Below are 9,091 nucleotides of genomic sequence, written 5' to 3'. Positions count from 1 at the left end.
ACAGGGCCTTTAACAGGGAAGTGAAAAGGAGGTCATTAGCACAGACCTTATTAGCATGACCGCTACCCATAAAAAGACAAGGAGCCACAGAGGGAAGATATAAGAGAGGCCTCAGAGGGGAACCACCTTGCAACACCTTGACATTGGCCTTCCAGTCTCTGCAATGCAAACAAACTTTCTACTCCTTACTCCCTCATAGAACAAATGAGACCGGAAGTGGTCCAGTGAATCCGGGTCTATCTGTAGGGCATGAGCCCAGCCACTATCTTANTGTGCGTAACTTGGGTTAAGCTGAAAGAACCTTGCCCAATACACCTAACAACCCTCCAGCCGGCCTCAGCTGCCCACTCCTCAGGTTCCCCTGTCCCCAGAAAGCTGTCTCTCACCTGGAAATAGTTCAGAAGCAAGCCAGCCCAGGACAGTCCCACGCCTGCAAGCAGGAAGGGTATTACCACCTGAAAGCCAATGATCAGGGACGTCTCCCTGCCAGGCGGGGCCTCCAATGATTTGGCATCCACGAGTTGGCTCTCAGAGACCTCCAGGTGTCCCTCTTCAGAAGCCTCTGGGAGTCTTCCTGCATCGTGGCTGGGCAATGGCCCCAGCTCCTTCAGCCTTCCACAGCCTTCCAGCCTCCTCTGTCGGGCCTCTGTCCCTTCCATCAGCACACGGCTGAGCCCAGCAGCCCTGACCTGGGAGACACAAAGTGACAGGGCTAAAGGGCAGGACTCCTGACTCCCCAGGACCTCCATCCATCCACCTGGCAGCTGCCATTCGGGGACTGGTTGTTACAGGCTATTTGAACCCTTAGCACACAGCTTTAATCCCTCTGGCTGGACTGCAGACTCACCCTTAGTACACATCTTTAATCCCAAACAATGAAGGTAAAGTTAGGTAGCATCCATATTTGAAAGAGATGTCTAATTGAGTGGCAGGAAAAGTGGCAAAACAGAGAAAGATTTGACAGACTAGGATATGCCCAACTCTCATGAGAAAAGAGAGGAAAGCGAAGCTACTTAAGGGAGAGACAGACAGCCTGGGAAGAAGAGGGTGCAGTACAGGAATACAGTCTAGTTCCANGAGAGCAGTGCAGTAGAGTTGAGAGGGAGAGCAGAGCAGCAGAGACAGGGAAGGGGAGGCAGGTTTGCCGGGAGAGTTTTACAGAGACAGANTGAAGAGAGAACAAGCTAGACACAGGTAGATAGAACAAGCAAGAGAATGAGAAGGAGCCAGAAGATTAGAAAAGATTGCTAGAGTTAGTGTGAGGCCAAGAGAAAAGTTAGCAAAGAGAGGAGTTTCAGCCAGAACAGCTGAGATGAATCAGCCAGCTAGAGATCAGAAAGAACAAGAAAGGGTGAACTTACTCAGCAGCAAGTCTCAGAGGCTGAAAACATTCAAGGCCTAGATCAGATTGTAGGGAGGCTAGAAGCTTCCAGTTCTAGGCTTAGCTAGGTTAGCCGATGGAGGCAGTAAGCCTCCCGGATGACAACTACAGCAGAATGAAAGCTACAGCTTCATAGCTTCCACCACCCCAATTCTCTGCCGATGAATGTCATCTGCACAGGCCTGAAGGCCCATGCACACGCCCATGGAAGGATCACTAAACATGCTTTGGAGGTAACAGAGAGAGGCTCCCTATTAACCAACCAATCAAACACCTGACCTGGCACTGAGGAGGAACCGAACACCCAACTGGCTGGGCAGTGGTGGCGCACAACTTTAATCCAAGCACTCAGGAGGCAGAGGCAGGCGGATTTCTGAGATTGAGGCCACCCTGCTCTACAGAGGGAGTTCCAGGACAGCCAGGGCTACACAGAGATAAACCTGTCTCTGTCTCGAAAAACCAAAAATAAATAAATAAATAAATTAATTAATTAAACCCCAAAAAACCAAAAAGCCCACTCATCTAGCCTGTACTGGCTTCCATCCTCACTACCAATGTCCAACATGAATGAATGAATGACCAACAAGAAGCACAGTTAGAACCACCTTTGTCTGAACTCTGGGAATTAAGCCAAGGCTGTAGCAACCCAAGGACTATCAGGAACACTGTGACCTTCACCATATTGGTGACATTCCAAATCAGTCTCATTGTCTTTAGCCTGGAAGATGGGTGGCTGGGAGGGCTGGTTCCGTCTGCCGAGGTGATTAGATTAAGAAGTGCCCAGGGCATTGCTGAGGCATGCCTTGCAGAGATGCTTAAGCCTTGTCTGTGGGTTGGGGTCTAAGGCTGGATAGAAAGAGAGAAAGGTACTTCCTGGACTGCCCAGATGCAAGCAGGTTCCTACCTGTTCGCCCGTGTGCCTGCTGCCTCACTGAGATCCCTTAAGGTGCTTCTATCAGGCATTTGTTCATAANAATGAGAAAAGAAACTAAAACCTCAGCTCTCCTTGGGGAGAACCAGCAACAGAGCTCCAGATGAGCCCTGGCCCTTACGCCCATGTGAGGTTCTGAGGACACTCCCTCTGCAGATGGTCTGGAGACTGCTAGTACTGAAAACCTGGGAAACAATAACAGGCTGATGAAAAGGTTTAAAAGGGACTGCACGGGGGCAGGAGATGTTCCAAGGCCATCTAGACATNCAATAGGGCTCACATCCAGTGTTGGATGCAAGTTCAGAAAATGTCTGACGGGCATAGGGTGAAGGCAGGCAAGGGGAGGCATGTACTAAGGGCTCTAGGGTGGGTGGGATGGAGGGGTGCCCGGATTATCCCTCAGTGGGGACTGTGGACTGGATGGTGAGACATAATGGGTCCCTTGGCAACAGTGACAGCACAGAANGGTGTTCAATGACTTCAGAAGTCACCAGGCAGCAAGTAGCCACAGAACATCCTCCTCATAGGAGACACAGAAGCAAGAAAGTACAACTCCAACAGAACAAAACAGGAAGTGTTGGCAAAGAGGACCAGACACTGGCCCGGAGAAACCCTCAAGGTGGGTCTGTTAACATGTTTAAAGAACTCACGGAACCCCTTAGCCCAAACTGACAGAACTGGCAGGGAGTGTGCACACCCTGAAGACACTCACCTCAGGCAGAGAGCACAAATCCAAGGCTATGGAGTATGGCGTGCATGCTTCTGAAGGCAGCCCATGGCTGGAAAGACAGGCAGTGTCTAGAGCGATGGGCAGGGCTGTGTGTCACAAAGGGCCTCACAAGGGCTTCACAGGTACCAGAGGCTCGGGAGGAAGGAGGTGGGGATGAGGGCTAGCCAGTGACCCCAGCAGGCTCTCCTGGGGCTGAGATTTGCCCAGTACCCCAGAACACTAAGAAACAGTGAATCACTATTATAGAATGTGTTGGCCACTACAAGATAATGGCCAAGCTCACTCTGTGATTCCAAAATAGTCCATCCAATCTTTCCTAGGGGACAGGGCTGAGAGAAGACAGCCCATGTGGGACAAAAACTGCCCTCTGCTGCATGCTCAGAAGACAGCCTGGCTCACAGCATCCAAGGGCTAAAAACGAACTTGCTTGTGAACGAAACAAAACAGCTCGAAGCTCTCCAAAGAATAGGCCTCCTCCCATGATTCTGGGAGGAACGGTGCGTCCCATAAGTTGGAACAACAGGAAAAAAATTGAGAGAATGAGATGACCACCGGACGCTGGGAAAGCAAGGTGCTTTCAGGACATGCACGAGTGGATAGCTAAAGTGAAGGAACAGCCGAGGCAGCAGCCAACAGGAGCAAACTCGGTGCAAATGAGATGCACACAGCCCAGGCTGGCCTCAAACTGGATGTGTAGCCAAGGATGACCCAGAACTTCCGATCCTCTTGCCTCCTCCTCCCATGGAGTACTGAGATTACAGGTGTGCACTGTCATGATCATGTGGCACAGGCGACTGAATCCAGAGTTTCATACATGCCAGGCAAGTCCTTTACCAACAGAGCCACATTTGAGGAGGATAGCTAAGCACATTGTGGATGTAAGCAGGAGCCAATGGACCAGTCCAGATACGCTGGAAAAATAAGAACTAGACAGGAAAGCTGAGCCAGCCTAGTGCCACAGGACCACCAGGCAGAAGGCAGCATTTGTGGCTGCTAAGCATGTGTGGTCAAGAGAGATAAGCAACTAAAGAGGCCCCTATTTTCTAAGAACTAGGTACCTAGAGGAGCGGAGCTACACAGCTGGTGCTGGGTGCACAGGAAACACACCAGCGCAGCCTGGTGGTCAGCACCTGTAACTCCAGCCACTCAGGAGGCTATGTGGGGGTGACCAATGCAGCCCAGGAATTCAAGATCAATCCAGACAACACAGCAAGCAAGGCCAAACAAGTCCACCATCTCTCCTGGCTGACCGNTAATTGTACTGAGATTAAGGTTAGTCACGAATGAGCTTCCAAATATACAAAGANACCAGGTCATGACAGAGAAGCAGGGCTTTCCAGCCAGACTGATCCAGAGAAGTCCCTCACTGGATTGCATGGCCCAGGTCCCAGTTCCTAGCCCATAATAAGTCATGTATAAGAAAACGTCTACCTCTACTGCTCAGTGAGATTGCAATTTTGTCCGGCTTGAATGTGGTGAGGTCCCTAAAACTCTAGAAACACACACACACACACACACACACACACACACACACACACACAGTAGTAAAATTACAGAAATTAAGGAGAGTGGGAAGAATTTCTCTGCCCTCCCTAGGTGTGTGTGGTGTCACTGAGGTGGTACAGGATGCCTGTAAGTGTCAGAACCTCCAGTGCTTAAGTTCCTTATATAACATGTCACCTGCATAAGGCCAAGGCAGACCTTTTAGTTGTGACACTGCCCAACACAGGCTTGTGNTATAGAAATGGCCATGAGTTATTCAGCTAATATGGCAAGTGCAGGGGTCTGTGGATATTCAACAGATACAGCTGTTTCCGCTGAATATTTTCAGTTCTGAGTTCAGTCGGCTTTTCAGATGAGNAACCCGCAGATACGGAGGGCAAATGGATAGGCACCCCCTACCATGGTGCTTGCTTAAATGTCTCCAGGAGAACAATGTGCCATTCTTAGTAAAACCACAAACGTTTGAAGAATTTGGGCAGTGTGCACGGCTCCTGTCCCATTAGCTGTGCAAATCAGTGAGGTGCAACCACCAAGTACAGCAGGATGGGTGTCACACCNGGTCAACACACCCAGTACTAATCTGAAGGAGCCTCCCTCTACCGGCAGACACCTCCAGGTCTCAGGGACAGGAGCNGAGGGGTTGCTCTGTTTGAGCGCCCTCTGCTGGCAGAGAAGAGGTTGGACACCGTGAACAGCCAGAGGGAATAGTCAGAAGGACCAAACAAGAAAAATAACAAAATAAAAAAGTATAAAAGAAAGACTTTTGATCCAAACGTCACAGATTCAGACCCCTATAGAGCAGGAAGAGAAAAAGAATTAGAATTGAGTATCAAAGTTTAAACATACTCACAGGGCAAACTTCTGAATGAAATTTAAAAAATGGTAAGTTTAGAGCCAGTGAGATGGCTCAGCAGGTGAAGGTGCTTGCCACTAGGCCTGACAACCTGAGTTCATCCCTGGGACCCACATGGTGGAAGGAGAGAACTGACTGACTCTAAGTTGTCCTCTGACTTCCACAAGTACACTGTGACAAGCAGACAGACAGACAGACAGACAGACAGACAGACAGACAGACAGACAGATATCAATTTAAAACTCTTAAAAGTCTAGAAGAAAATATTTGGTTGGGCATGAACTACCATGGAGGTCCCCTGGGGAAAATGAAGCGTGAGCAGAAGCAGCTAAAGGCAACCTTGCTGCAATACTCTGCTTCTCCACTAGAGGNCCCCAAGGCTCATGCAAACAAAAGGCTGCACACCTGCCAACCGGCAGTGACCATTTGGCCTCACAATCCTCACCGCACATGCACCCTGGCCAGGGTGTGCAATGGGGATCAAGTCAGTCCCTGGCGTGGCTCAGCCTAGCAGTCAGCATCCATTAGACATCTGCACCAGTCAGGGATATCCTAGCCCATCAGCAGGGACCTCCATGAAGGTGACTGAAGATTCACTGGGAATGTTCAAGTGTCTAATGAGAATACCGTCACTGGTGCCTCACTCAGACACTAAACACTACCATTCAGAAGCATCCTACTGCCCGGAGAGATTGGCCTTACACACAGGCCTGTGAGCACCTGCTCAACATTCAGGTACTAAGCATCCCTCTGGCACAGCACACAAACTGATGCCCACTTGACTGAGACAGGGAGATTCTAACCACGAGGCGGGTGGGCTGAGTTTCTGGGATGGATGGGTTGCCTCTTAGCTGCCCACTATGTAGAATAAGGAAAGCACATCTGCACTTTATCTTCTTGACTTTATAGAACATTCGGGTGGGAATGTACNGGAACCCAAACTCAGGGTTCGAATCCCAGTTTCTCCTCTTCGCAGATGTGTGACCTAGGGAGAGCAAAATACCATCCACCTCGGAGCTTGAACGGACAGAGCGCTGTAAGACCCTTCATCCTAGGGTACCTTCAAGTTTGAACGGAGCGCTGTAAGACCCTTCATCCTAGGGTACCTTCAAGTTTGAACGGAGCGCTGTAAGACCTTTTATCCTAGGGTACCTTCAGAGATTTTGGTTATCAGCAACCACTTTTGGTCCAAAAATATTAAGAGAACATTTCTANAAAGAAAGAATTTGTAGGTTTTGCGTTCAATTCTGAGCAGCACGGTGGACCGATTCAGTTAACACTACACTGTCCCTCCTAGAACATGCAGTGCTCCTTGGCCTATGGATCTATGCTGCAGATGCTGCCCATCGGCTAGTCACCCTCTCAACAGTTGTTAGGGTGGCTGAGCTGTTGGCCAAACAACCCTTANTCTACTTAATAATGGCACAAGTGTAGTGATGGTGACAATTGTATCACAGTATATCATTACACCTGCCCTACCTTTGGGGTGTTTATCTTTTACTGTGTCTAGTTCACAAGTTAAGCTCTACCATAGGTATGTATATTAGGAAAACAATCTATATGTTCGGATATCATTCCAGGATTCAGACACTCTTTGGGAACATGTTTGTACCTCCCTGCAATAAGGGGAGATTACTATAACCTTCTATAATGTATTTTCCTTACAGGGCACTTGACCTGACTCCAGGCCCTTCTGTACTACTTTACAGTCGTGGTTCTTAAGCTACCGTAGTACCAGCATGAGGCCAGCCAGCGTCAGGAAGCAGAGCAGGACCATCTAGATATCTGGGTCAGGCTGGAATGGCTGCATCTCTAAGTGGTCTCCGTGGCGAAGAAGCAGTTTGAAAACCTGAGTTTTAAAAGCTTTATAGAAAGGATCTGGTAGACGAGGGATCTTCTCAAGTCTGAACGACCTCTAGCTTGACAACCTGGAGCGCAGGGACAGCTCGCTGAGCCTGCTGTGGGGTGGTCAAGGATGCTCTCGGGGTGCTGAAGGAGTTAACCATAACCCCTAGAGTCAGGCGCTCTGGGGTCCATCACGGGCAGAGGGAGAGGGATCAGCNGGGCCGGTCCCTGCAGACCTTTGGAGCGAGGATGCCACAAACTGACCCGCCCNGTGTGCCTAAGACAGATCCTGAGCCCCACGCCCCATCCCGAGGCCCATTGACGCTCCGCTTTCCCTTGGCTTCCCCGGCTCCCAGTCCAGCTCCTGCCCGCGCTTACCGGTCCTCTCCCGGCCGGCGGCGAAAGCGAGGCGGCCAGGCGCGCGCTGGACACTGTGGAGGCCTGCGGCGGGAGGAAGCGGGAAGGGCAGCAGGCGGGCCAGCCCCGCCCTGCCTAGGCGTCCAGACAGAGGGGCGGGGCCACAGGAGGGGAGGGTTGCTGGGTGNGTGTTGTGGGCGGGGCCAATCCACAGAGGTGGCGCTTGAAAAACCCAATTTTTAAAGCCTTCTAGTAAGGACAGCTCTCTGATCGAGCAGTGGGGTGTGCAGGGATGCTCCCTGGGTGCCGAAGGACCCAATGACACGCCTCAGAGGCGGTGCCGCTTGGGGTGGGGCCAAGAAAGAAGCTGGACCCCGGAGCAGGACCATGAGTAGGGCGGGGCCACGGGCGGGGCCACGGGCGGGGGCGGGGCTGGGCGGCGGAGTAGCCTCCAGTAGCACACTGCAAGGGCCAGCTTCCCTTAGGGTACACATTTGCCTGATCAGTTTTCAATCTGACATTTCTAAATATTTCACCTTTGAACACTTGTGTATGTGTCATGAAAGTTCTTCTGTCCTTCAACATGTGTGATCCTCTCACTCTTATCAAGACTGGTAATTCTCAGTCTTTTGCAGGAGTCCTGGGTTGACCTGGAAATTACTTCTAACCCTGTAAAAGGTAGTAGGGCTGTTGGGGGAAGGGGGTCTTTTGCAATCTTCACCTGCGAGGGGTAGCTGTGGGTTGCCCAGGCTGATACAGCCTTGGAAAGACTCAGCCAGCAGTGGTGAGCCTCAGTGGACACCAGCTCCTACAATCTATCCCGTGCCCCNACTTACAGCTCTCAGCTGATTCAAGAATCCTGAGCCNTGGCTGGATTCTAAGCTGCCAACTGCACCTGCAGAAACCGGATGTGCAAGACCTGCAAGACAGTAGTTTTGAAGAATAAATACAACACAAAAAAAAGTATGACAGGGCAAGGCCCTGGGACATGCAAGCCCAGTTCCTGGATTCTGTCCCCAGCAAATGAAAAACAAAACAAAAACAGATGACAGTGTTCCACATGTTAGGAGAGTTTACAGACTGGATGGCTTACATTGTCAAAATATAGTGCTGAATTCCAAGCTCCCAAAGTGATTTCATTTGTCAATCCAGCTTATGTAAGAGGTAGCAATGAACAAGTGAAGTCACAGGGTGCAGTCACAATGGGACTGGAGTCCTCTCAGGAAGAGACCCTGACAGCTCATTCTCCCTGTGTGCATGCAGGTGAGACATAGAAAGACAGTAGNAGGGAGGCGTCACCAGGAATAGCCATCCATGAACCTTGAACTCCATGTTGATATGCTTTCATTTATTGTAACAAAATCAACTTATACAAAGAAAAGGGTTTATTTTAGCCCATACTTTTGAAGGTTTCATAAAGGTTTAACGAGTTTGATTCCCAGACTGAGGTACTGTGGGCAGGCNGGGGGTAGCAAAATCTTAGGTCTGAAT

At 50.2% G+C, this 9,091-nt stretch overlaps 1 protein-coding gene across 1 annotated transcript in view; it reads right to left on the bottom strand.

Annotated features, from left to right (window-relative positions):
- The window catches only part of Slc41a3 (solute carrier family 41 member 3), a 40,575-nt gene extending 32,875 nt beyond the window's left edge, over positions 1-7,700 (bottom strand). The window contains exons 1-2 of the mRNA XM_029478232.1: positions 7,622-7,700; positions 387-689 (exon numbers count right to left, since the gene is read on the bottom strand). Of these exons, the coding sequence (XP_029334092.1) occupies positions 387-659 (273 nt within the window). The 5' untranslated portion in view covers positions 660-689; positions 7,622-7,700. The remainder of the gene's footprint in view (positions 1-386; positions 690-7,621) is intronic.
- Positions 7,701-9,091: the final 1,391 nt, after the last annotated feature.

Source organism: Mus caroli, chromosome 6, assembly GCF_900094665.2.
Source record: "Mus caroli chromosome 6, CAROLI_EIJ_v1.1, whole genome shotgun sequence".
Taxonomy (NCBI): domain Eukaryota; kingdom Metazoa; phylum Chordata; class Mammalia; order Rodentia; family Muridae; genus Mus; species Mus caroli.
The sequence above is the reverse complement of the archived record's forward strand: the minus strand, read 5'-3'. Positions and strand labels throughout refer to the sequence as shown.